At 51.2% G+C, this 27,968-nt stretch overlaps 1 protein-coding gene across 3 annotated transcripts; it reads left to right on the top strand.

The window, feature by feature from the left end:
* The first annotated feature begins 29 nt into the window (after positions 1-29).
* On the top strand, positions 30-27,620 carry DCAKD (dephospho-CoA kinase domain containing). 3 transcript variants are annotated; one of them, XM_088829172.1, is made up of 5 exons: positions 30-235; positions 18,713-18,935; positions 19,571-19,774; positions 23,889-23,976; positions 24,531-27,178. In XM_088829172.1, coding segments are annotated over exons 1-5 (618 nt in total). In that variant the 5' UTR covers positions 30-133; the 3' UTR covers positions 24,532-27,178. The 3 variants fall into 3 exon arrangements, with proteins under 3 accessions (XP_088685298.1, XP_055264046.1, XP_055264047.1); XM_055408071.2 differs by lacking the exons at positions 30-235; positions 24,531-27,178 and adding exons at positions 8,180-8,309; positions 27,185-27,620; XM_055408072.2 differs by lacking the exons at positions 30-235; positions 24,531-27,178 and adding exons at positions 8,233-8,309; positions 27,185-27,620 and having other exon boundaries at positions 18,820-18,935.
* The last annotated feature ends 348 nt before the right edge of the window (positions 27,621-27,968 follow it).

The following is a 27,968-nucleotide window of genomic DNA, read 5'->3' as shown; positions in this document are numbered from 1 at the left end:
CGTGGGTGGGGAGCCAGCACTATCCGGAAGTTCTGGGAATTCGGCCGCGCGGGAGGAAAGAAGGGACGGAGGTTGGCGAGGCCCACGCTCCGCCACCCGGGCGGTCGCGTCGCATGCTGGGAGTTGTAGTTCGATGCAGTTTAGGGTTTTGGGCGTGGGCTCCAAAATCCTAGGTTTGACCTCAGCCGGCTCTGAGCCGTTATTGGCTGCCGTTAAGGACCGTTACCATTCTCAGGTAAGTAAGAGGCCTTGAGGCCTGCGGCTGCGACCCCCTGAAAGCCCAAATGCATGGGATTTTCTTGGAGCTCCCTTCTGCAAGAAGCCAGGTTGGCTCCTGGCCGCCTTTCCTCGCTCGGGATTCTGGGCGGCCCGTGGTCTTTGGTAGATCGAGGCCTCGTGAAAGGCGGTGGATTGTGATGTGCGGAGCACTAATCCTGACCAATGACATCTGACTGCTCTGTCAGGCCTTAGCCCTTCTTGGCCTGAAGCTCTTCCCCACACAGAGCCCCTTTCATTCCCCGCAGCAGCCCTCCACAATCACTCAATTACTTACTGCCATCTTCTCAACAAATCTAGAAAGTGGGCGCTATTCCCGTTTTTCACAGACAAGAAACTTGGCCCCCAAATTGGTGGGTAAATTGGACAGTCTAATAGCTAATAAGTGGCGGGGGTGGAGTGAGGGGGAGGCGAGAAGTATACACATATGGATATGACTTAAACTCTCTAAATTCATTACCACCAAAGTCCCATCGTCTCATACATCTACCCAGGTAAATCAGTTATTAGAAGGTAATTTTGACATCTTAAGCCATTTTTAGCCTTGACTGAATGCTCCAGTCCTTTGGGTCTCACCCCTGTGGTTGAGTAATCACACCGGAGTGTTGAGGCAGAGCCCAAAGACATGGTTACCATTCCTAGAGATTTTCCATTCAGCTTGGGTTATGTGGGTGTTGAGGGAAGGACAAGTTCTTATCATCATGGAGCTGCATGAAATGATCCAGCCAAAAAGGGAAATGATCTTGCCTTTGGGATACTCTCAGCGTGGGAAGAGGAATAGAGTGGGAAGAAGTATTTCCCTTCTGACTCAGGGAAGCAAAACAAAAGAGAGCTAAATATAGTCAATGCTTGATCTTATACCAGTGGCTACAGCAGAAGTGTTAATAATATGATCCAAAGCAGCAGGTAACCCGCAATCATTTATATTTGACTTTGGAAGGCAAAGACTCCTGCTCAGGCTGAGAACTGTTACCCTTTCTTGTCTCTCTGGGGCCAAGACTGTGGTCAGCAGGATGCCTTATATGCAATGCAGGCAAAAGGAAGCAGTCAGAGATAATAATAAAGTCTTACATGTGTTAGATAGATTTAACTTTTCTAAGTATTTCAGTTATAATAGCTCATGTGACTTTGTGAAGGAGGCTTGAAGAAAACTGTGCTTGGAAAAATTTAAAAAAAACAAACAGCGATACCTAGTTGCAGACCTTGGACCAGAACTCATTTCTGGTATTCTATTTCCCAGCCCTATATTTTCTTTTCCTACAGATTTGCAGAGGCTGAATGAAGGCTAATGAAATGGGACTCATGAAGAGTGATTATGGTGGATGATGGTGCTGGTGTCTGAGGCCCCTTGCCATTCTTACAAGCTAAAGCTTTAAGTAAGACACTCTGCATGGTATTTTACTGCAAACCAAGCAGTTTTGACCCAGTGGAGAGCTTTTCTGGGAGATAGGCAAGCAGTGTGACTGAGGTGACGAAGCTCAGAATGCAAGTATGAGTCCAAGGTTCTGGAATCCAAGTTCAGTTCAGTTCAGTTCAGTAGCTCAGTTGTGTCCGACTCTTTGCAACCCCATGAATCACAGCACGCCAGGCCTCCCTATCCATCACCAACTCCCGGAGTTCACTCAAACTCATGTCCACAGAGTCAGTGATGCCATCCAGCCATCTCATTCTCTGTCGTCCCCGTCTCCTCCCATCCCCAGTCCCTCCCAGCATCAGACCCTTTTCCAGTAAGTCAACTCGTCGCATGAGGTGGCCAAAGTATTGCAGTTTCAGCTTTAGCATCAGTCCTTCCAATGAACACCCAGGATCGATCTCCTTTAGAATAGACTGGTTGGATCTCCTTGCAGTCCAAGGGACTCTCAAGAGTCTTGAATCCAAGTTAGAATCTTCTAAAATTTTAGATTTTATAAGATTCATGATTTCTCTATAGTAAAAATTTAAATTTTTACGTTTTTAAAAAGAAATTAAAAAAAAGGAATTGAGTATATGTGACACTTCATTTGTTTTTTCTTTTTTTTTGGCCATGCCACATGGCTTATAGAATCTTAGTTCCCCAACCAGGGACTGAACCTGACTCTGGCAGTGAAAGCACCAAGTCCTAACCTCTGGACCAGCAGGGAATTCCCAACATCTTTTTTAAAACTTTATATTTACTATTTTTTTTAAGAAATATCTTTTTTTTTTTAATTTATATTTATTTGGTTGTACTGGCTCTTAGTTGCAGCATATGGGATCTAGTTCCCTGACCAGGGATCAAACCCAGTCCCCCTGCATTGGGAGTGCTGAGTCTTAGCCACTGGATCACCAGAGAAGTCCCCAATACCTTTTTTTTTTTAATGTCCATTTAATGACTGAATTTTGCCACATGTGACTTCAATGCCTGAGCTTACTTGAATGTCTAAGTAACTCAGCGTGTGTGCCACAACTACTGAAGCCTGAGCAGTCCAGAACCTGTGCTCTGCAACAAGAGAAGCCACTGCAGTGAGAAGCCTGAGCTCTGCAACAAAGACCTATCACAGCCAAAGATCAATAATTAATTTTAAAAATGAAAAAAAAAAGGCATATAATCCTGTGTAATTTTTCAATTAAATCTTGTTCCTTTTTTTCTGAGGTAAACACCCCCAGCTATCCAAGCTCCTCAACACACTACAGTGGCACTGCTGGCTCTTCCTATCCACCCATTCTGGCAAGAGCCTCACACGAGTGAGCGAGGTACAGCAGGCCCCAAAGGATGGCTGAAGGATGTCCCTATAAACCTCTGCAGATTCTGGAATTTACTCCTAGTGTGCATACCTCCATTATTCCTTCTCAGTTATTTTTGGAGACAATAGAATATAGTCGTTAAGAATATGTTCCAGACTCTTAACTCCCTGGCTTCTAAGTCCTGGCTCTGCCTGTGACCCACCAAGTCACATAGGCAAGTCACTTAACCTTTCTGAGTCTCAGTGTCCTCATCTGAGACAATGCACACAAAGCAGTAAAGTGTTTTCCCCTCCCAGAAAGTCAGCATCACTCCTGGTGATCAAAAAAACCTTTCTCATGATGTCCATCACAGATCAAGGTCGTTGCTGTGCTCCCAGCAGATCAGAGATCCCTTTCTTCAGATGGGCCTAGGAAGGCATGAGCCAGGTCACCTTCATGATTCATTTACCCAATCGCATGGAGCACTCATGTCCTAACGTGTCGGGCTCTGTGGCAGAAGGTAGACAATTAGGGATAGACCAACACAGTCTGCTCCCTGGGTCCCCTCCATCAGTTGGTACGTGTCTGGTCTGACAGAACACAGTGCAGAAAAGAGTTGAGGGGTGGCCACAGGATGTAGCAGGAGCCTAGAGGTGGAATCCTTAACCTGGGGACGGCTTCTGGAGAAGATGGCTGAGCTGAGTTTCGGTAGCAGAAGCAGACAGACTGGATGGACATCCTAGGCAGAAGGTATGAAAGTGGGTGCTTTGGAGGTATCACAAAGGAGAATGATGTGGCCAGCTTGGAGTGTGAGGAGCATTTTGGAAGTTGAGACCAGAGAGGCAGCCAGAAGTCAGACTGGGAAGGGATGCAGCTGCCATGCTGCGAAGTTTGGACTTTACCTTGAAGACTGGGAGCCACGGAAGGATTTTAACTGGGGAGAAAGATGATGCAGTTTTTGTTGGAGAAAGATCATACTGGGCAACATCCTGGCTTTCCTAGGGAAGAGAGCTTTTCTCCTCTGAAAAACAGGGCTAGTGGACTCGATTGTGAAATAGGGGCTGGAGAGATGGTCTTTGGCAGCTCCCTGTCCCCTCTAGAGCTCACGCTCAGAAAGGGCATCCTTTCTCCCTGTGACAGTCCCTTGTATTCCAGGTCCCTGGACCACAGTGGGCCCAGCTTTCTGCTTGGTGCTATGGGATTTAAGAGAGTGCCAAGTATTCCCTGCCCAGAAGGCACTTCCAGTGAAATCGAGAAAACCAGGCACACTTGAAACCAAAATAACAAGGCCTGACTGAGTGTGATTAAATGAACTGGATAGATAAGTTAACTGAAGATGGGGGTGGGGTAGGCTCTGGAGACCTCTGGGCCAGGGTGGTTAGAAAAGGCTTCCTGGAGAAAGCAGGACTCAAACTGGGCCTTGGAGGCAACTTAAGCCCTGGATTCCCCCATCATGATCGTTTTGGGGGGCCCTGTGGACCCAGTCCTGAGCTGGAGTCACAGCTGCAGTTTTACTTTTTTAAGTGTATTAATTTTTAAAATTATTTATTTACTTGGCTGCACCAGGTTTTAGTTGCTACATGCAAACTCTTAGTTGTGGCACAAGGGACCTAGTTCCCTGACCAGGGATTGAACCCAGGCCCCCTGCGTTGAAAGCGCCAAGTCTTAGCCCCTGAACCACTAGAGAAGTCTCCCTGCAGTTTTACCTTTGTTTGTGTGGTTGTTCAATTTGCAACTATTTTCCCCCAAGACCCTGTGTTCTATGAAGACAGAACAGGTTGGATTTTCCTCACTTCTATATCATTTGGGCCAGCACACTGTTGTTTTTTGTTCTTGTTTAACAAGTCATGTCCGATTCTTTGGCAACTCCATGGACTGTTGCCCGCCAGACTCCTCTGTCCATGGGATTTCCCAGGCAAGAATACTGAAGTGGGTTGCCATTTCCTATTCCAGGGGATCTTTCCCAACCCAGGGATCCAACCTATGTCCCCTGCATTGCAGGGGGATTCTTTACTACTGAGCCACAGGGAAGTCCAAGCCCTCAATTAATATTTGTTGGATTAATTAATGTATGACTGGGTAAATGAGATAGTGAGAAAGAAGGGACAAGGGCTTCAGGATGTGGAAACGTTGCAGACAAGGGGCAGAGGCAGGAACATATGGTATGGTGACCACTAATGTGCATAAAGCACTTTATTACTCAACAAAAATGAGCTCACACGGTACTGTCTCGTTTGATCCCTACCATCAGTTGTTTTGTTTGACCCTGTGCAGTAACAGGGCTGCTATAATTCTTGTTTTACGATGAGAAAAACAGAAGTTCAATGATTTGTCCAAAGTTTCACTGCTACTAAGGATGAGCTTGGACTTGAACCTGTTGTTCTCATGCAAAGTCTAGTGCAGTAACTAAATTGCCTTCTTCCTTTGCCTTTCCCAAGGGGGAACATATGGTAAGACATATGGTAGAACATATGTTTGGAGGAGTCATCAGGGGCCAGGTCACAGAAAGCCTTGAGTTTCAGGTTCATCTTCAGAGTTTGGACTTTATCTCCCAGCTGGGAAGTCTTTTTTTTTTTTCTTTTAAGCTATTTAATAAAGAATAAATATTAATGATATTTGTGAGGGATAGTATAAAGTTAATTGCATATTAATATTTATTTAAAATAAATATACGGAAAGTAAGTTTAATTTTAAGAACTGAGTCAAAGACCCAGGAGTCAAAGGAGTCATCTCTACTGGACTCGGAGCGTACCAAACAACTTGAAGTAGCTCTGTGGTCTGGGCGTCATGCTAGATGCTAAGGACACAAGGGTGACTGAGATACAGGTCATTATCAGGATGAAGTGAGATTGTGTAAGCAGTCCAAGCCAGCTCAAAGTTTATTACTGCCATCCAAATTAACAGAGCATATGTGTTTGAGCTGAAAAAGTTCTTGATGACATCATCTCAAAACTGCAAAGACAGAGCTTCAGTTCAGAGGAAGTTCCTGGGTTGAAGCCCCTGAAGCTGCCCTTCAGCCTCCAGGATCATCCCAATGCAGAGATGCAGCTGCTGTTGGCAGATTGGACCACAAAGATGGCTAATTAGAGCCCCCACTTGTACATCGCTAGCTCACAATACTGTAAGGCAGAATCCGGGGAGGGGGTGAAGGATTATCTTGAAGGGATTGCCTAACAATACCCCCCTAGGAAGAGCTTGATACCCTGGGGGAGGCGAAGGCATCTTATTTCTATCACTGCGTGGTCAGTCATTGTTACTGATGGGGATGAGGGGGGCTGGTCTGGGTATCCTTCTGACGTGACAGAAGTAGGCAAGAGGTTGAGAACAAAGTGAGGTTATCTGAAAGTTGTTTAGTCCAGGAAGGAGACTGGCCCATGACTCTGTGGATTAGAAGAGATATTACCTAAGGAAAAATGGCCGAGATTGAATTTCAGAGACATCACGAAGCTGTTTGGAAAGACAGTGCGTTCACTGACACTGGACTTGTCCAAGTAGAGTAAGCAGAGATGATGTGGAGGAGACTCAAACACTGAACAGGTGTTTGGACCAAATGCCCCTTTGATCATGAGATGCAATCCTATTCATTGGGTGTTGTCAGTCAGTGCTTCTGACCTCAAGAAGAAAGGTTTCAGGGACTGGAGTGATCAGAGGAAGATGTTGGATTACTTCTTCCTTCAATGTATTGGATCCCTCGTATGCTGGACACTGGGCCAGGCACTGAGGACACGAGTGGTGAAGACAGACAAGATTTCTGCCTTGAAGCTGAAAGCAGAGATACACTTTAGGAAGAGGGAGAAGGAGGCAGGGTAGGAGTTAAGGACCACCTACTCATTTGAAAAGACCCTGATGCTGGGGGAAATTGAAGGCGGGAGAAGGGTATGATAAAGAATGAGATGGTTGGATGGCATCACCGACTCAATGGACATGAGTTTGAGTAGGCTATGGAAGTTGGTGATGGACAGGGAAGCCTGGTGTGATGCATTCCATGGGGTCACAAAGAGTTGGACACAACTGAGTGACTGAACTGAACTATATGTGAAGCACCCTTAGGTGCTTTTATGTATTTTCAATTCTTTCAGCAAGCAGCACGGTAGCCAATATTTGCACTTTAAAAGAGCAGAGAGGCAAAGTGACTTGGCTAGGGTTGTAAGCATAGAATGAGCTCCATAGCCAATGTACATGGTAAACGGATTAACCTTTATATGTCAGCTTCCACAACTACTGAGCCCTCATACCACAACGAGAGAATCTATGCCATGTGCCACAACAAAGGATAACACGTGCCACAACTAAGACCCTACACACCCAAATTATATACATGTATATTTAGTGTCAGTTTCTGGGAATTCCCTGGCAGTCTGTTAGGGGAAGCACACTGACTAAAACGGCCCATCCTAGCCAGGCACCATAGTAACCATTTGTGTGAGTTGTTTTACCATAGGAGGTCCAGGTAAGGAACACGGAACTAATAAGCCATCATCAACCAAAAGAGTTCGGGAAAGGTCTCCAAAGGAGACACCACATGTCTGACCACCTCCCAGAATCCTCCTCACTGGCATCCATCTCGGCTGAACAAGGAGTCCGCCAACAGGAAGGACTTCTGAGTCAGAATGATTGGCTAAGGACGACACAATCCCATCACCATGAAACCAGAGACTGCGAGCCACATGGCAGAGCAGTTTGCCTGAGTTCCTTTTCCGACTGGGAGCCCTTTCCCAATAAAATCTCTTGCTTTATCAGCACATGTGTCTCCTCGGACAATCATTTCCAAGTGTTAGACAAGAGCCCACTTTCAGGCCCTGGAAGGGGTCCCCTCTCCTGCAACAAGTCCAGTGGTTAGGATTCTGCATTTTCACTAACGAGGGTGGAGTTTAATCCCCGGTTGAGAACTAAAATCCCACAAGCTGCCCAGCCAAGCCAAAATAAAAACTGGGGATGGTAATGGTATCTACCTCAAGGGCTGTGAAGATTCAATGAGAATGCCTACAGAGTGCTGTTAAGACTCGGCAGTAGCCACTACCATGGCTATTGTTATCACTGCCCAGAGGCTGCACAGCTAGTGGTGGCCAGTCCTGAACTTCAAGCTAGGTCCCGCCTGCCCCGCGTTTCTTCCAGTTTGGAAATGTAGCGCCCACGGCGGAATAATCCTGCAATCCCCACCTGCCCAGCACTCTAGGGAGGTGCGCCTTCCGGGTCCCGCCCCCAGCCGCCGGCCCCGCCCCCTTCAGCTGGCCGGACGTCCGGTCCACGTGCGGCGCTCCCGAGGCCCCGCCTGTCTTCAGAGAGCCGCCCAGTAAGCGCCTCTGAGATTGGGCCAGCGGCGGCGGCGCGAGCTGGGTCGGAGACCCAGGGTACGTAGCGCGTCGCATGGGCAAGTGGGAGCAGCCGGACCCGGGGGAGGGCGCTGGCCGGTTTGCGGCCCCTTGGGCCGCTTTGTCTGCTCTAGCATTCAGGCCACTGGAGGGCTTTGTCCAACCTGGAGGCGTTGTGTCCAGGCGCGGTATTCTCGGCGCAGTAGTCGTGCTGGGCTGGCGTAGAATACGCGTTTTTCTTTTGAGCCTCAGTTACAGTTTATTGAGCACATACTATGTAGCTGCTCTTGCTCAAACGCTTTTACCTCCGTGGCTCGTTGCCTTGACAACAACCCTACTAAGTAAGGTGATGTTTTACCAGTTTTAGAGCTGTGGAAACTGAGAAAGGTTTACAACTAGAAAGCAGTGGAAATAGTGAATTTAAACCAAGGTTCAGGCCAAAGCCGCTTCCCTCGTAGCTCACTCGGTAAAGAATCTGCCTGCAGAGTGCAGGAGACCCGGGTTCTATCCCTGGGTCGGAAAGATCACCTGGAGAAGAAAATGGCAACCCACTCCAGGGTTTTTGCTTGGAGAATTACATGGACAGAGGAGCTTGGCAGCTACAGTCAATGGAGCCTCAAGAGTCGACCCGATTTAGCGACTAAATAACCACCCCCGGCACTTCAGACCTTTGTGGTCAGATCTAAGTTTGATTTTTCAATCCAGCCTCTGCCATTTCCAGTTGTGTGACCGTGGGTACCGCTCCGACTCTTGTTTGCTCACATGAAATATTGGCTTGGAGTTCCCAACTCTTTGCATTGATGAAAAGGGCAGCCTACTTCTCTCCCCACTCCTTGCTTCCCAAATGGAGGCGTTGGCGCCTCTGGCACTGAGTTTGTTTACTTAATTATGGGGAAATTTTTACCCGAATGAACCTTGACATTAAGTCCTAGTTTTAAAGTTGAGGAAATGGAGGGCTTTGAAATGTGTTTTCTTTGGGGCCCGGAGTGCCGGTTTGCCCAAATAAGTCAGATGGATTTGGCAAGGTGCAGACAAGCCTGGGGACATGGTGACATAATAGAGATCTGGCTATGGGACAGCCTGGTTGGGGTAGTTTTCCCTTATGAGGGCCCTAAATTCTCACCAAATCCTCTTCTGTCTCTTGAGCAAGGTCTGAATCTGTCCTCATGGGAAGCCTGTCCAAAGGATCCAGAAGCTCACTTAGTGCCTGTGCGTTTACGGCTGAAGGCAGGCCAGCAGTAGCCGCTGAGCTCGACTGAAGGCAGGCCAGCAGTAGCCGCTGAGCTCAGCTTCCTTGCCTTCCTGCCCACTCTTCACATTTTTAAGTTGCTAAAATTTTTCTCTGAAAGTTTCAATAGTTGCAAAGGCTGTGATTTCTGGTCAGTTGTAAATATTGACATCTTAAAAATGAAACTGTCAAGGCACTTAAGTCTGCAAAGGAATGTAAATACCATAGTGATTTGATTTTCCTTCATCCTTGGAAAAGATTACGTGAACCAGCTTTTACTGAACAGTTGAAATTTTACATGTTCCTTTTTCCTCCTTGAACTCCTATTTCCACTTAATTTCCTCCACAGAATTTCTTTTTCTAGTCAAATCAGTTTTATACTCAGAAGTCTTTGGTTTGTTTTTCTGCTCTGCTACAAAAATACTTATAAAAACTAAAACATTTTTGAAAATCGTGTTGTCATACTATTAAATATTTTCTTTTAGATTGAGTTCCAAAATTGTAAAATATAAAACTGACCAACTAGTTTTGATCATTGTTAAACCTAAGTCTTATTTGAAATGCTTCTCTTAATAAGCTGAGTGGAATTTTTCTTTTAATTCATATATGTATCCCTGTATATTTGCTAGAATTGATCTCATGTGATCTCAGCCTGCAATGGCTTTGGAGTGGGGCTTGGGTCCCAGCCACAGGTTGAGGCTGGGTCACGGCACAGAAATCACTGGATCCTAGCCACTAGACCAGTGGTCAGTGACCAGAGCCTTGGCCCTTCAGCTCTGCAGAAAAGAATTTCCACAAAGACGGAAAGTAGTGAAGCAAGTATTTATTAGGAGGAAAAAGAATACAGTACGTGTGGCTAGACACACGGGGCAGACTCAAAGGGAGAGTCCCTGAGTTGCTGAGTCTCGCCCTCGTGGTAGTTTGAATTACTATTATGGGGTGTTTCTTCCCCATTTCCTTTGGCCAGTCATTATGATTTGCCTGATTCACAGTCCATATTTGTTATATCTTAGGATCCTTCCATGTGGGCATACGCATCTTTTAGCCAAGATGGATCCTACCGAAAAGGCATCTGGGTAGATCATCCCTTGACATGATTCCCCTTTGGCCTCCTAGGAGCCTTTTCTGCCCATGTGTGTTCAGGGAGGTCTCCTGACTTCAGGAATGACAAATATGTGGTCTCTGCAGGGTCCAGCCTTCTCCCTTAATTGTCCTGCTATTAAGGTCTTGGAATTTTTTGGTCAATAGAGAATGAATCTCCAATTTTTTTACCCTGGGGGGTGGGGGTGGGGGCATCTGCCTCCTGCCTCAGAATGAGCAACTAATCCTAACCCTGCTTACCCATGAGCTGGACATTTAGCTGTGTGCTTCGTATATTCAGGGGCTTCCCTGGTGGCTCAGATGGTAAAAAATGCCCGAAATGCGGGAGACCCGATTTCGATCCCTGGGTCGAGAAAATCCTCTGGAGAAGGAAATGGCTACCCACTTCAGTATTCTTGTCTGGAGAATTCCATAGCCAGAGGAGCCTGGAGGGCTACAGTCTATACGGTTGCAAACTGAACGACTATCACTTACACTTTGTGTATTCAGTAGATGCTTTTTGAGGCCCTTCTACTTACTGGGCCCTGTTTTAAGCACCTTATATACAATAGTGCTCAGATTCTAGGGAGAGAGGCACATTACGTCAAATAATCATGTAGACATATTTGAGGGGTGAAAATAAGCACAGTGAAGAAAAGTGGAACATGACGGAAACAGAGGGGCGCTACTTTATATATTCAGGACAGTCTGATTGGGTGGCAGTGGGACAAAAAGGGGAAAGGGGCCTTGTGACCTTTGGGAAAAGGGTCCTGCATGTGGCGGGAACAGCCAGCGTGTCCACAGGCCCGAGGTGGGAGGTGCCCAATACAGTCAAGGGGCAGCAAGGGGCCAGGGTGACTGGAGGGTCTCATTTGATGGGGGGGAGTGGAAGGAGGTGCCCAGAGAGGCTGGAGCCGAGTCTGTCCGGAGACACACAGGAACTCTGAGACGGAGAGGTGATGTGATCTGACTTAGGATCACACTAGCTGCTGTGTGACCAGCAGACTGTTGGGGAGCAAAGGCGGCAGCAGATCACTCAGAAGTCACTGCAGTGACCTGGGAGCCAGAGGCGGGGCTGGGGGGAACCAGGCGTGTCTGGGAGGTAGCGCTGGCAGGGGGCAGGTGGGTTGGATGAAGACTGTGAGAGAGGAACCAGGAGGATGCTGAGGGTTTGGGGTTGAGCAACTGAAAGGACGGAGGTGCCTTTCAGGGAAAGGGAGTAGACCACCGTCACAGACGTGTCACACGTCGAGTTAGGAAAGATGAGGTCATGGTGGCATATGGTACCTCACTCAGTCCTGAAGAAACCCCTGTGCTTAGCTGTTATTATTATTGACCGCGCCATGCAGCATTCAGGATCCTAGCTCCCCCTCAGGGATTGAACCCAGGTTCCCTGCATTGGGAGCTTGGAGTCTTAACTGCTGGACCACCAGGAAAGACCCAAGTAGTCATTATTAATCCCATTTTATACGTAAGGAATGGAGAAGGCAATGGCACCCCACTCCAGTACTCTTGCCTGGAAAATCCCGTGGACGGCAGAGCCTGGTAGGCTACAGTCCAGACACAACTGAGTGACTTCTCTTTCACTTTTCACTTTCATGCATTGGAGAAGGAAATGGCAACCCACTCCAGTGTTCTTGCCTGGAGAATCCCAGGGATGGGGGAGCCTGATGGGCTACCGTCTGTGGGGTCACACAGAGTCGGGCACAGCTGATGTGACTTAGCAGCAGCAGCATACGTAAGGAAACAGAAGCCCACAGCGCTGAAGTATATTGCCCGAGGCCACACGGCTGCCATCTCAGTCCAGGCCCTGTGACTTTACAGCCCCTGAGGTTTGGCCTTCCCTGTGATTATTTTTCTGTGTGAACACTAGCATAGTTGTCCAGTCCAAACAACCTCCCTGTCCACCCATAAAACCTCCCTGGAGCAGTGGTGTGTGCCTGGAGGGGGCTCTAGAAGAGAGACCTGCCTTCCCTTGGTGTTGGCAGGGCAGAGGGAGAGGCAGGTTGAGCGCCACACCTGCGCTGGGGACTCCCTCCAGCTCCTGGCAACCTGGAGGAGGAGGTGCTGACTTAATGTAGGTCCAGCGGACGAGGAGAACTGGACTCAGGTTTAAACAGCAGCCTCTCACCAATAATGAAAGATCAGGAGTGGGGAAAGTGTAGATAAAAATAGCACTTACTAGTTAACTGGAAAACAGTATATTTTTGCAACCTCTGGTTCCACAAGAAAATAATTGGGTCCCAAAGTAGGGAACGACTCGTTTTCATGAATGATTATATTGATCATTGGAGCAAAGTGGATACACCCGCTTTGGAAAGTAATTCAAAGGAAAGGCTTGTGGCCGCAGGGTGAAATCCTGAGAGACTGCAGAGGAGGAAGGAGGCTGAGGTTAATGAGGGAGCAGACTCCTGGCCCCAACCGGCAGGTGTGGGGCTGTTGGTTGGGAGACGCAGAACAGGAGAACTCACTCCCAACCAGGCCCCGAGCTCTCCTGAGGGAGCAGAGTGTCCATTCACATATCACTTCCTTAATCTGCTTGAAGCCACTGGGTGTTCTGTTTATCTCCTCTGTTTCCAGGAAGGATTTACTAGCAGTGAGCAGTGTGTTCTCATGGACAGAGGAACATGCTGGGAGCCTCCCCAATGCTGATGAAGGGAGAATGTGACTCCAAGTATTTCCTGTCCCCTTCCCTGCTCATGGAGTTGTTCTGTCATTCATTCTACGATGATCATCAAACACTATCAGAATGAAAGGGAGCTTTGGTTGAGAGCTCCATGGGTGCTAAGTACTGTTCTCAGCGCTTTACATGTATTAATTCATTTACTTTTCATGGCAACCAAGAGTAGGGATCCTTAGCTTCATTTTACAGATGAAGGTTAAATAACTCAAAGGAAGGTTAAATAAGGTGACCAATATCACTCACCTGGTGAGTGACAGACCCTGGACCCTGGGCTAAAGGGTCGAAGCGCTGGACATGGCTTGTGGCCTTGTGGAGCTTATTTTATTTAACATCATCATGCAAACAGAAGTGCAAAGCCGGGTGGGCACAAGGGAGGAAAAGGAAATGAAGTGGTGAGAGGTGTGAGGAGCCTAATTTGGGTTGGAGGGGACAGGCTGCACTGAGAGAGGTGACCTGCTCCCTCCTGCCGTCAGGTTCTGACTCAGAGTGAACACTCTGGTCCCTCAATTAAAGCAAGGACCCCTGTCCTTCCTGATCCCCTCCCCTACTTAGCACTGCTTCACATACTGTGAGCCTGCTGTTTCTGTACCTCCCCAACTGTTTCCTTCAGTGGAGTGTGACCTCCGTGGGGGCAGGCGCTCTTGTTCTGAACAGTGTCTGGTGCCTGATTGGCTGAAGGGATGACCAGGAGGTGAGGGTGGCGGACAGGGGAACCACAGACAGGGAGGCTCCGAGGTAGGAAAGAGCCTGCGTGTTCAGGGCCAGGCAGCAGGCACACGTGACTAGCACAGGTGCAGACGAGGCGTGATGGAGGGGATGGGAGCGGGGGTGGACAGTGCGAGGTATCACAGGACCCAGAGACCTCTGAAGTCGAGGAGGAGGAGAAATACAGCGAAGGTTTTAGACGGGAATGACAGGAGCAGATGTTCACCTTAAGCCAGAAGGACTGATGCTAAAGCTGAAACTGCAATACTTTGGCCACCTCATGCGACGAGCTGACTCACTGGAAAAGACTCTGATGCTGGGAAAGGTTGGGGGCGGGAGAAGGGGACGACGGAGAATGAGATGGCTGGATGGCATCACCAACTCTGTGGACATGAGTTTGAGTGAACTCCGGGAGTTGGTGATGGACAGGGAGGCCTGGCATGCTGTGATTCATGGGGTTGCGGAGAGTCGGACACGACTGAGCGACTGAACTGAACTGGCTGCCTTGAGAGAAGCGAGGCAGGGACTGGGGGGAGGGGGTGCCAGGTCACGGGCTCCTGCAGGGGCCTAGGGTGTAGGTGGCTTAGGTTAGCAGGGTGGGCATTGTGGACTGAGAATTCCCCAGATGGCACGGGGCCGTCTGGAGGCCCTAAGAAACCCTGCCAGGGTAGAGTCCGAGAGAGATCAACCTTCCCCAAATGTATTTTCTTTGTCGTCTCTGGACCATGAGGTCAAAACCAAAGGGCCCAGCGGTAGTGGAGCACAACAGAATTCCATCGTCACCTCACAGGGCTGAAAACCCCCCTCTCGGACCCCAGTCCTACCCTTTTTACTCCCTGCTGCCTCCCATTGATGTGGAGAGGAGGAGAAAAGATTGGATGTGGCTCCCCGCCCCGCCCCGCCTTCGGGATCCCAGGCCGGGGATCAGTTCTGGAATCCAGCTCCCACTCACCGGCTTCTCGTTGTCGCAGTGGGCCTCGCTGTTGTCCTTCCTTCTCCAGCTAAGCCAACGCTCTGAACAGCTTTGGGTGCTGAGGAGGGAGATGGCCGGCCACCAGTGGGCGTGTCATTCTTTGGTCGTCCTGGGAAGAGCGCTGGACCACAGGAGGGCAGGAAAGACACGCCAGCGTGACTCACAGCCTACCCTGGGGCTGCTGCTGTTCTTCCTGCTGGAAGTCCAGCCCCACGTTTACAGGTGTGGAGGCAGAGGATCAGACGAGGCCAGGCGTTTGGGGCTCCGCTGTTTCTCTCTTCGGAGCGCTTCCCACCTTGGGCCAGGCTGCCGAGGAGGCCTCCCAAAATCAGAGCTAGTTTTCTGGCAGAGTGCAGAGGCTAGAACCAGGCCTCTCAACTCCAGTCCACGGCCTTCCATTTTCACCGGGGTTCTGGTGTCTGATTGGCTGGGACGCGAGTTCCCGCCCTAGATTCAGAGGCAGGGGGCTAGGGTGGACACTGGGTTTCTTCTACACTTTTTCTAAAGTGTCACAAGGGTTTTAGATCACAGCCAGCTTTAGGATGGCAGTGCAGTAAAGGGAACTGGAGCGGATTCTACAAAGTGATGATTTTTGAGCCACACCAGGAAGAGGATGTCAGAGGTGGTGCTCCAGTAGGTGCCTAGGATGGAGCTACGGGGCGGGTCTGGGTGGGACCAGGGGCCTTACTTCCAGGCAGCTTGGAACCTAAACCTTTCCTCCCTGCTGAGCCTTGAGGGTCCGATGGGCCCTCAGGTCAGGGCGGCTCCTGGGGGCAGATGGCGCTCCCCAGCCCCAGGGTGAGTACCATGTGACAGCTCCGTCACCTGCCAGTGCTCTCCTCTTGGCTGGTTTCATTTGTTACTGTCTGTCTCACCAAGCTTTCCTGAGGGGCAAGACCTGTGTTTCGCTTTGGTTGCTGCAAAGCCCAGAGGGGCTCAGTCAGCCGTCTGTGAGGGAGCGAGCTATGGAGGGGCTTATGGGACTGGAACAGCTGGTATTTGCCTGGCCCCTTTAAGCCAGGGGCTCACAGCCTTCCCAGGCATGCACGCCTCCATCCCCTCGCCCTTCCCAGCAGAGGCCAAGCTGCTGTGAGTCTGTTTCTACAGATGGTCAGCTAGGGCCCCAAGAAGGGGAGATCCTCACTAGGTTACCCCAGGAGCCAGGAGCAGACACTGAGCCTGTGCCCTGGTGGTCATCCGTTAGACTCAGCCCCCTGTTCTGCAAAGGGAAAACCAGTGTGATCATCAAGAAATCATTTTTCTTTGGCCCCTGCAGACAGACGCACCCTCCTTATTTCGTCTTAATCTAAATGTAAATTAATTTCCCATTCCCTGAGTACATGAAGGTAGAGGTCTGGACACAGAGTTAGGAGCCCCGATTTCCATCCAGGCTCTGCTTTTAGCTGTGATCCTGGGCAAGTCCCCTCTTCTCTGGTCCTCAGTCCATACTATCATAAACAAAGAGCCCGTCCCAAGCCCTGTGACACAACAGAACCCCCTGGGTGCCTCCACCCCTCTCCCCTGAGATCCAGTGCAGTAGGTCTCCAGAAGGGTCCTGTCCTGTGTACAGGCAGGAGGTGAGGTCTGCTCAGCCATGTGGTCTTCCGGGCTCCTTTACCCAACCCAGCAAACTCGGGCGACCAGGTGGCAGTGGCTTGCTCTCACTGATGAGGTGTCAGGCCCCTGTGGAGAAGCCGGCTCCATCCTTTCCTTCAGCTGCAGCACGTGCCTCCAGGCGGGTCTTCAGCAGAAGAGAAGACCCAGGGCTTTAGGGACAAGAGGAGACCGTTGGGATGAAGAATGCCGCTGTTGGGTGTTCCATTTCATAGCATCAGCTGAGTGGACCAAAAAAAATTCTTTCACAGCTGAACCCTTACCTCCTCTTTTGTAAGCTCTGGGGAAACCTACCTGAGGGTGACTCCAGTCTCAGAGATTGAGGAGCAGTCTTTGTAAACAGTTTAATAATTTAGTCAGAACTCCATTTGGATGGTGACTAGTGGATATTTTCCTGTCTCCATCTCAGGCTTCCCTGCATGAGAATGAACCCAGGCAGATTTCAACTTCTAGGTTGGTGTCACCCCGAGCCAGCCAGCCCACATCCGAGCAGCCGCCTCCCCATCATTGGTGTGACCTCAGGGGAGACAGGCTCATTTCAGTATTGTTCAGTCACTAAGTCGTGTCTGACTCTTTATGACCCCATGAACTGCAGTACCCCAGGCCTCCCTGTCCCTCAGCATGCTGGAGTTTGCCCAAGTTACGTCCATTGAATCAGTGATACCATGCAACCATCTCATCCTCTGCCGCCCTCTTCTCCTTTTGCCCTCAGTCTTTCCCAGCATCAGGGTCTTTTCCAGTGAGTTAGCTGTTCATGTTGGGTGGCCAAAGTATTGGAGCTTCAGCATCAGTCCTTCCAGTGAGTATTTAGGGTTGATTTCCTTTAGGATTGACTGGTTTGATCTCCTTGCTGTCCAGTTTGAAAGTATCAGTTCTTGGGCGCTCAGTCTTCCTCATAGTCCAACCCTCACATCCGTACATGACTACTAGAATATAAACTCAAGCGAAGCGTGATCAGGACAGTAAATCTGTTGTTTAACCAAAAAAAAAAAAAAAAAAAGTCCTGTGACAGATTTCAAGGTCCTGGAAATGCTTCCTTTGACACTTCTGAAGGAAGAATGAGAGACCTGGCCTTCCATATAATTTCTCCCAGCTTGGCAACAAAGTCCAGGACATGGTAACCATGTTTACTGAAAATGCAACATGGCTTAAAATCTACCGTGAGAGAGTCTGCAGTTGCAGGAATGGAGACCTACTTTCATGAAAGTCTTTTCCTTTCCGTGCCTTGCCATGTGAGCATGACCCCCAGCGTCCACCCTGCACCAGCACCCCACCTCCTTTCCTGGGCATTTACCGTGTGAGGGGTAGTGCACTCGGGGCTATAGATGCATTTTCTCAGTCAGCCTGCAGTTTCTACACACCGGCCTTAGGAGGCAGGTTCTGTCATCCCCTTTTTATGGATGAGAAAACAGGTTCCCAGAGGCAAGCGATTGCATGGCATGTAAGTGGCGGAGCTGAATTTGAAGGGATTCATGTTTCTAGCCTCTGGGCTGTATTGCAGCTTCTCCGTCTGAGAGCCGCAAGTCGCGACGCCAGGTTTAAGGCTGTCTCCCCGCCAAGCCTTTCCTCACTATTCTTGGCATGCTTCATCCTTCTCCAGACCTTGGGCTAAGTGGCCACCCAGCCTGCCTGCCACTGGGCTCCCGCCTGGGTCACTTCTTCGATGAGGAGGAGGGATTATTCCTCTCAGTCCCAGCCGGCTGCCAGGGCTGTCCCAATGCTAGCGCTGGGGCACACGGGCAGGCCGTTTCCTCCCGTGAGCCCCTTGTCCAGACGAGGAAGTGGAGGCTGGCGGCATCTGGAGAGTGCCTTGGGTTCACCCCAGAGGGACTGCTGTCCCTTTCCTATGGGACGTTGGCCCTCAGTGGGGTATCGCCGCCTCCAGAAAGCTCTCTCTGCTTAACAGCACTTGACCTTGCTCTGCCTGCTCAGCGTTTTGATGGCTAAATTTACAGTGTTTGCCTTCTTTGTGAATGTTTTTAAAAGAATACCGGAGTCCCCTCATGAAAGAGTTTTCTGTCTCGGCTGGATCCAGAGCCCCTGAGGCTCAGGCTGTGGCACTGCCTGGCCAGGTTGTGTCTCCCTCGCTTTGCCTGCCTTTGCCTCACCTTCCCCCAGCCTCTTGGCTTCACGCTGACCAGGCCTGCTCTGTCCCACAGGCAGGTCCTTCCGGCGTTCCTGTGGAGGATCCTCACCACTGGGGAGCTTGGCCCCTAGTGACTCCAGGCTCCTGGTTCTCGGTCTCAGCGACCTCCCTCCTTCCTAGGAAGATGTTCCTGGTGGGCCTGACAGGGGGCATCGCTTCGGGCAAGAGCTCGGTGATCCAGGTGTTCCAGCAGCTGGGTTGTGCGGTGATCGATGTGGACATCATTGCCCGGCACGGTGAGTTGTGGGCACAGCTGTACCGGCAGCTCCTCTCTGCTTCCTTCCTTCCATCAGGCCTCACCATCAGGCCTTTCCCATCAGCCTGGTCTCCTGCTCCCGCCCCCTGTGGCCTCCTCTCGTCTGCTCACTCTTTCCTCCCCTTCCCCTCACCCCATGACCAACACGAGGGATTCTGGGTGCTCTGGTCCCCTCCCTAACTGCTTTCCCTCCTCTGATTTTTAAAACGTTATTTATTTATTTCTGGCTGCACTCAGTGTTCGTTGCTGCACAGGCTTTTCTCTAGTTGCAGCAAGAGAAGGCTGCCCTCTGGTTCTGATGCACAGGCTTCTCACTGCAGTGCTTCTCTTGTTGTGGAGCACGGGCTCTAGACACGCGGGCTCAGTAGTTACGGCGTGTGGGCTTAGTGGCCCCCTCAGCGTATGGGATCTTCCCGAACCAAGGATCGAAACCACGTCCCCTGCATTGGCAGGTGGATACTTAACCACTGGACCATCAAGGAAGTCTCCCTCGTTTTTGCTCCAGCTGAAAGAAGCACCCCTGGGTTGCCCCATCATTTTGCCTCCAGCCCCTGGGAGTCCCCTTGTTGGCCTGGAGGCTCCAGAGAATGACCCAGGTTCCTCTTCTTGCCCCAGTTGTCCAGCCGGGATACCCCGCCCACCGGCGCATTGTGGAGGCCTTTGGCACTGAGGTCCTGCTGGAGAACGGTGACATCGATCGCAAGGTCCTGGGCGACCTGATCTTTAACCAGCCCGACCGGCGGCACCTGCTCAACAGCATCACCCACCCCGAGATCTTCAAGGAAATGAGGAAAGAGACCTTCAAGTACTTCCTCCGGGGTAAGTTCCGGACCTGGGACCAGGCAGGGCAGAGCCAGTTCCTCCAGGCACGAACCCTTCTGTGCAGAGAGATTGTCCATGGAGGGAGGAACCAGTTTTCATGCAGACTGTTGAATTCACTGTGCTCATTGGCATCCCCTCTGCAGCCGGGTACCAGCCCCAGAAAGATGAAGTGATGTTCCTCAACTCTTAAGGGAATGGACAGTTTAACGAGAAGAGGCTCTTGAGGCTTTAGAGCCCTGAACTCCAGGAAGCTGATTTTTCTCATAGGGGTAGGAGTAATAATGATGTTGTGGTGGTGGTTTAGTTACTAAGTCTTGTGTGACTCTTGTGACCCCATGGACTGTAGCCCACAAGGCTCCTCTGTCCATGGAATCCTCTAGGCAAGAATGCTGGGGCGGGTTGCCATTCCCTTCTCCAGGGGATCTTCCCGACAAAGGGATCAAACCAGCATCTCCTACACTGCAGGCAGATTCTTTCCCACTGAGCCACCAGGGAAGCTTCAGGGAATAATAATAGCTGATGAATAATGGAGTCATAAGACCAGAGTTTAAGTCCCAGCCCTCATGGTTTCCAGCTGCATGACTGTCAGAGTGAGCCCACCCCTCTGCCTGTTTCCTCCTCCTCAAAGTCAGGCTAATAATACCATCTTGAAAGTTCTTAGGGACTAAGAGTCCACACCATGACTATGGGTCACCAAGCAAACGTAAACCATGGTCAGAGTTGGTGCTGGTTGAGCTGCCTGGGAGAGTAGGTTTGCAGGGTGGAAGGTAGGGAGGCTCCAGCATGGCGGGCTGGCAGGGGTAAATTCCAGTGCAGGATAATCCTTCAGGGCTGGGCCTCAGTGGAGAGAGCTAGCCGGGCATGTGCAGGGCCAGCCAAGTGATGGGGCAGATCTGGAGGAGGGGAGCATATTTGTAAAGCAGGGTCTGTAGCAGCCTTTTTCCCAAGCTTTACACTGCATTCCAAGCATGGTTCTTCAGGGCGGTATGGGGTAGGGGTGGCCTGATCATTACTGTCCAGGATGAGGTCAGCCCCCAGAAGGGGGAGAGCCCAGAGTGGTGGCTTGGGATCAGGTGACAGGCTGGCCCAGGGCCCTGAAGAGCTGCTTGCCAGCTTTTGGGATGTGGAGCCTCCAGCCCAGGCTCTGAGTTGAAGGCCTGTCTGCCGTCAGTCACGAGGCTGAGACTTTGCTTCCTGGAGGCTATGAGGAGCCTTCGTGCTTTTTTCTAGGCTTTTGCACTGTGATCATGGATTCTCTCATGCATCAGGTTCTCATGAACAGAGTGGGGACCTTCCCACCCGACCCCACCGCCCTGGCCAGTACCTCCCTGCCGAAGGAAAGGGATGAATTGACAGACAGCCTTGACATTAATACTCCCTTCCCTGCCCCGGAGCCCTGGCCAGGCAGGAGCTGGTCTGGGTGTTCTCCCTGTCAGACCAGCTTTTGATCTCCATCTCCTTGTCGCAGGCCTCTTCCCCCACCGCCTCCCTCAAGGAGAGTCTCTGGATTCTTGCTGCCTTTGTCCTGCCTCTTGTGTCTGTGCCAGGACCCCTCCTGTCCTCCCCTGCACTGTGCCCCCCCAACCCCCTGCCCCCGCCCCTCAAGCGGGAGTGGAGCCTGCTGCCTTTCATTCCTGCCCTTTCGAGATCTCTCCCAGGCCAGGCGTGAGTACGTACGTCTGTAGGGCTTCAGGGCAGCGGCAGCTCTCCCCTCGTGAAATTACGCATCGGATAATGTCACCCGCTCCAAAGTTCTCCCGCTGTGTCATCTACCCAGCCTCCCCTCTCCCCAACCACCACCACTTAAATAAAAGCCAGAAAGCTCTTTTCAGCTCGATAAGGTGAAAAATGGGGACGACAGCTGTGGCTTCCTCAGTCCCAGTTTTCCCCTGATGAGTATAACAAATACAACTGTCAGAGTTGGTATAATCAAACGTCAGATAAGATCACCAGCTGTTGGGAGGTCTCCGCGTAGGCAGATGGATGTCTTAATAGAGTCAGGATGGTTTGCAGAGCTTATCAAGCAGGAGCGATGTGACAGCTGAATAGCCCTTTGCCTGCGAACCAAAGAGCTGGCCGCGAGCTCCCGAGAGGGGCCGAGGAGAAAGGACAGTGACGGGAGAGAAAGGGATGGGAGCGGAGCAGAAAAGGGAGATAAAAGGCCCAGGGAGGATCTGGACTCGGCTCCTGCTCTGGCTGGAGAGGAGCGGGGAGCCCACACTGCCGGCCTCCTTCCTCCAGAACACTGGTAATGGTAGTAATAGCAACTGTCATCTGTGGAGCCTCAAGCAAGGGTCTGGGTGAGGGGGAGCTGAGTGGCTTACAAACTTTTGCTCTCGTAGTCCTTACCATCTTCCTGTGAGGCGGGTCATCCTTTCACCCACCGACATAGGCGAGGCTTGGTAAGGGGGCCAAGGCGTCTCTTGGGCTTCCTGAGCATCGAGCCCTGAGGAACAGGAAACCCAGAGGCTTGGGTCACCATGTCGCCTGAACCACCTGGAGCTCAGCTCCCCTATGACACCCCTGGGATGGTACCACGTGTGGTTGGAAGTGTTCGCAGTGGAGCATCGTCCAAGCCAGGCAGGCATCTCTGGGCCAGAGCCAGCACCCAGCCCTTTCTCACTGCTCCTGGATCTGTGCCAGCTTGTTGTCACTTACACAGTGGTCACTGGTGTTGAGAACTAGGAACCCGAAGTGTTTCTGGGTGAGTAGCTCAGGGACGTGTCTGCTCACTGTGAGGGTGCCACCCCCTTGACTGGCCTTGGCTTATATTGGCTGGCCAGAAAGTTCATTCAGGTTTTTTCATAGGATGTTGCAGGAAAGCCCAAATGAACCTTTTGGTCAACGGAATAGTAGGTGGTTTAGACAGCGTCTTTAACCCCGCGGGAATGGTTCTGTAGTATTAGTCATAACCACCCCACCACCTCCAGACCAGTCCATGCATTCCCTGGCTGCAGCTCTCCCTCTGATGCCACGAAGCAGCCTCTTTCCTTTGGGGTGGCTCTCACTGCCCACGTATGAGTTTTTGGGGAGAATCTATAGATAACCTTGCAGGACTCTTCAGCAGGGAGTCAGGCTTGGACCTGGCTCCTGGGGGAAGAACCTCTTTTTTTTTTTAATTTAATTAATTTATTTTTGGCTGTGCTGGGTCTTCATCGCTGCTTGCGCTGGGCTTTCTCTAGTTGTGGCAAGTGGGGGTTACTCTCTAGTTGCGGTGTTCAGGCTTCCCATTGTGGCGGCTTCTCTTGTTGCAGAGCACAGCCTCTAGGGTGCGCGGGCTTCAGTAGTTGCAGCACATGGGCTCAGTAGTTGTAACTCTTAAGCTTGAGAGCATGCGGTCAGTAGTCGTGGCATACTGGCTTAGTTGCCCCTTGGCATGTGGGATCTTCTGGGACCAGGAATCAAACCCATGTCCCCTGCATTGGCAGGCAGGTTCTTTACCACTGAGCCACCAGGGAAGCCCTTTTTCCTCTTTTTTTGAGGAAAGGTGGGTGAAATAGGGCAGAAAGGACCCAGCTACTAACAGAAACTCTCTCCAGTCTCCTGTAATTCGGCTGTGTCATCTCCCTGTTCAGAAATGGCAACTCTTTGGCTTTCAGATCAGGGGAACTCGACCCTTTGTGACTGCTTTGTCAGCTTCGCCTCACTCTGCTCCAGGCCTCCACTTCAGCCAGAGCCGCTCCCATTCCTGGAACCCTCACCTCCTCCCACCTCATTTTCAAGTCTCAGAGGTCCTACCTTCTTTTCAAGGCCACTACAAATGCCATCCCTTCTATAAGGTCTTCCTGGATCATCCACCCCAAAATCACTTTCTGCAGCTTTTGTCCTGAGTGGCATTGGAGCCAGCTAGCATTCAGGTTATTGGAGAAGGAAGTGGCAACCCACTCCAGTATTCTTACCTGGAGAATCCCAGGGACTGGGGAGCCTGGTGGGCTGCCATCTATGGTGTCGCACAGAGTCAGACACGACTGAAGCGACTTAGCAGCAGCATTCAGGTTATGCCTTTCCTTAGAAGGTCTCCCTGCTCTGCCGGGGAGCTCCTGATGGTGGGGAACAGTGGTTTTGGCTCTTTCCCGGAATTGAGTTTGTACATTTCCTGGCCTCTCCCCAGGATACCGCTACGTGATTCTGGACATCCCCCTGCTTTTTGAGACCAAGAAACTGCTCAAGTACATGAAGCACACGGTGGTGGTATACTGGTGAGTGTGTGGCACGGCCTGACTCAACTGAGGCTGGAAAGGAGCACCCCCGGGATAAGGCGCATACCTGTGACATGACCCATCGCATTCTACCCTTCCCCCACGTGGTGACCAGGAGGCCCAGGGGGTTTGGGTAGCAGTGCCCAGAGCCTGCAGAAACTGACCTCTATAGAGCCAGGCCCAGATATGCCTGGGGGTGGACGTGGGAAGTGATGGCCGCCAGGTGTCTCTCTAGTGCTTGGGAAGGGCTCCCCCTGCTGGCTCTTGGAGGCCATTTCAGCCCAGATGCTGGGCCCTGCCCTGGGGGACCATGTTCTTATTCAGTGGTTTCCTTTTCCCTCCTGTAAAGCTTCTCCACTTTCCAGACAGCTCCCACGTCAATTTACTTCTCAACATTAGGTAGTCAGGAAAGGAGTTGATACTTTTGGGGTATAGGAAACTCAAGGCAGGAGTTACAGAATTTGTCTAGGGTCACCCACTGGCAATATGTATGAACTGAAAGTTGCAGAGAGGGAGCTGTCAGAACTCAGCTAAAGAAGGTGCTTTGTTCTCAGAATCCCTCAGGACGTGGAGCAGACTGGCATCCAGGTTTGGCAAACAAGAGGATCAAACTGTCAGAGAAAATGAGTCATAGTTCCAGTGGGGGGTGCGTGTAGATGAGGCTTCAGGGTGTCTCTGCCTTCCAGAAACTTCCGAGATGCCACCCACAGATACAGCAGACACAGAGGTGGGCCCTTGGCTCTGCAGGTATTTTGGGCACAGGGTGGCTCTCAAGAGACTAATGCAGGGGAGGCGCCTGGAACACTGGAGACAGGGCCTGGAGTGCTTAGCACCCCCAGCATCACCCTGTCTTCCCAGCTCCTAGCCCTGGGCTGTCATTTAAAGGCAGGCCAAACCTACTGAGCCTGGAGCAGGGACTCGGGCATCCTCTTCTCTCCTCCACTGGCCTGTGTCTACCCGTGTAAACCTGCAGCCTCTCTGGGTTCTTTGTTCACTGTTTGGGAAAGACTGTCAAACTGAGGCCAAGCAGGCTCCGTGAAGACAGAATTCTCTCTGCCTTGAAGTTTTAATATAATTCCAAACTTTGTACCAAGGGATCAGGGGGAAAAAAAACACCTCAGAGTATAATGTTTAAGTGAAAGTGTTAGTTGCTCAGTCGTGTCTGACCCTTTGTGACTCCACGGACTGTACCCTGCCAGGCTTCTCTGTCCATGGAATTTTACAGGCAAGAATACTGGAGTGGGTTGCCATTCCCTCCTCCAGGGGATCTTCCCAACTCAGGGATTGAACCCAGGTCTCCTGCTTTGCAGGCAGATTCTCTGTCCTGAGTAAACAAATTAGGACCTGGTTGCATCTGCAGTCACCAGGTGACTCAGGCCTACGTTTCCCACCTTACTTCTCCCATGCTTTCCTTTTGCCAAGAGCAGAGACAGCTGTGGCTCCTGGCAGATAGATGGGGCTTTGTGAATTTGCCAGCTTCCCAGGAGATCCTCCAGCCCCACTCACTGGCCAGAGCCTTCCCAGGGTCCCGGGTACCATACATCCCCCACTGTTATCACATGTGGTTGTATGACTCTTGAGAGATACCCAGGAGATAAATGAAAGATTATCTGTCTTTCATAAAAGGAATCTACACTCAACAAAAATAAGTCCATCCCCACATGGACTCCTTTAACTGGCAAACTACCCCTTGGGCATTTGAGCTAATATAGGGGATTTACCAAAGTGTGATTATACCAAAACGTGATTATTTACTTTTTTGAGGAGCTTGCCAGTTGTGGGGTAAATGTTTGGGCAAAAGTTCCCTTACCCCAAACAACATCAATCCTTAAACTAACCACATGGGACTCTCGTTGAGCTCCAGGAAGGGCCGTCGGCAAGTTCCGCCTTCACATCCCGGGAGGCCCACTGGTCTCAGCCTCACACTGTGAAGGATGAGTGCTCACTGGTGGCCCCAAGCCATCTCCATTCTCTCAGCCAGACTTTCCCAGCCGCAGATCTGCAGAGTCCCTGACAAGGATTGCATAGTCCTTGTTCTCAGCCTTGTTCTCACCCCACGACCTTGAGAACATGCTGTCCTTCTAACAAAGGAAGTCAGAAGTCCTACCAACTTTTCAAGGCCAGTACCAACGCCACCTTTATACAAGGTCTTCCTTGATTGGTCAACCAGAAATGACTTTCTGCCGCATTCGGTCCTCAGTGGCTTTGGAATTGGCTGGTGTTCAGGTTATATCTGTCCTTTCTGTCTTCGCATCCCAGGAGGTCCTCAGGTCTAGGCCACAAGTAGACTAAAGGGGCTAAACTGTAGTCATCAGATCTTCCCATCTTATAACTGGAAAAACTCTGGCCTAGTGGCAAAGCAGAGAGACCCCCAGACGGCAGAAAACAGCTGCTGCAGCCTTTTCCCACCTTGTTCCCATCTAGGGACTTAGGCAGTCAGAGAGCTAGGGGGCTGCTAGAGATGACCCTGCTCCAGAGGACAGCTGGACGGCGCCTGTGTAGCCAAAGCAGGACAGGGAGCTTTCTGGGGAAGGACCAGGCTGTAACATCAGAGCAGGCAAGAGAGGCATTCTTTGTATTTCCTCTGGAGCTGGGAGACGGTGCTGCTCGGCCTACTGTGCACTGCTCAGTCCTGTCCCAAGGGCCAAGGGAAATACAGTTCTCAAGTCCTTGCTCCTGTTGGAAGCACGTTGGGGCATCTCGCTTCTTCCATGGCGTCCAGCCCAGTGGCCACCATCTCAGCACAGTCCTTGTGCTCTGAATGTGCCGGGTGGGTGTGGGGAGACAAGGAGAGGGCTCTTTGTGGAAGCCCAGGAAGCTGATTTTTATGCCACAGGCCCTGGTCTACAGGGGAACTGCAGGAAGCATTTAGCTTGCAGACCCAGGCCTTTCCGTAAAGGTCATCCATCCAGGGATGCAGGATGTCACTGATTCCAGGTAACCAAATCCTCCCAACTTAAAACCAAGGAATCTCGGGCCTGGTAGCCAAGCAGAGAGACCCCAGATGGCAGAAAACAGCAGCTGCTCCTCTTTCCCCTCCCCATTTATACTAAGGGGCTTAGGTAGCCCACAGCGGTGCTAGGGTGCTCATGAAGAGTGGGGTGAGGTGGGGGGAAGCCTGAGCTTCCAGGGCTGCCCACCCCTGTAACAAGGGAGGAGGAAGGCCAGAGCCTACAGTGCCTGAGCAGCCCTTCTGCCTGGTCTTTAGTGACCGAGACACGCAGCTGGCCCGGCTGATGCGGCGAAACAACCTGAGCCGCGAGGACGCAGAGGCCCGGATCAAGGCCCAGCTGCCCCTGAAGGACAAGGCCCGCATGGCCCGCCACGTTCTAGACAACTCGGGCGAGTGGAGCGTCACCAAACGCCAGGTGGTCCTCCTGTACGCGGAGCTGGAGCACTCCCTGGAGTACCTGCCACTGCGGCTCGGGGTCCTCACGGGGCTGGCTGGCATTGTTGGTCTGCTCTACCTGCTCACCCACTACCTCCTGCCTTCCCCCTAGCTGGACCCTCCAAGGCAGGAACTCCTGGGTCTCCATCTCCTCAGAGGCTGGAACCAGATAACAGATGCATCGGGTTTCCTCCCAACCCCTCAACACACGCACTCTGGATCTGGGCTGGAACCCTGCCCTGGGCCTGCCTTTCCTCTGGGCACATACTGCATTCTGTCCGAGGCAGGGAAACAGCCTTCTGTCAGCAGATGCTCCTTTCCGCCGCCCCCAGACCCCCTTCCTCTGGAACCCCCCACAGAACAGTGTCCATGAGAGGGTGTGGCAGTAACAGTGAGAGACTGTTGTTACTTTCTTGTGGGTGGGAGCGAGGAGCACTCTCAGGGGCCATCACCAGTGTCTGCAGCTGGGAGGGTCTCTGAGCCTGAACCGTCTCCAAGCACGTGCCCCATCATGGCCCAAATGCCCTCTTAGTGGACATCGGGGAATCAGTTTGGACCAAAGGCTGCCCCCTTCAAGCAGGATTCCCCCGTAGACTGAAGCCCT

The sequence above is a fragment of the Moschus berezovskii genome, chromosome 20 (assembly GCF_049115385.1).
Source record: "Moschus berezovskii isolate FMDL1 chromosome 20, NW_MosBer_1.0, whole genome shotgun sequence".
Taxonomy (NCBI): domain Eukaryota; kingdom Metazoa; phylum Chordata; class Mammalia; order Artiodactyla; family Moschidae; genus Moschus; species Moschus berezovskii.
This window is presented reverse-complemented; position numbering and strand designations above follow the sequence as displayed.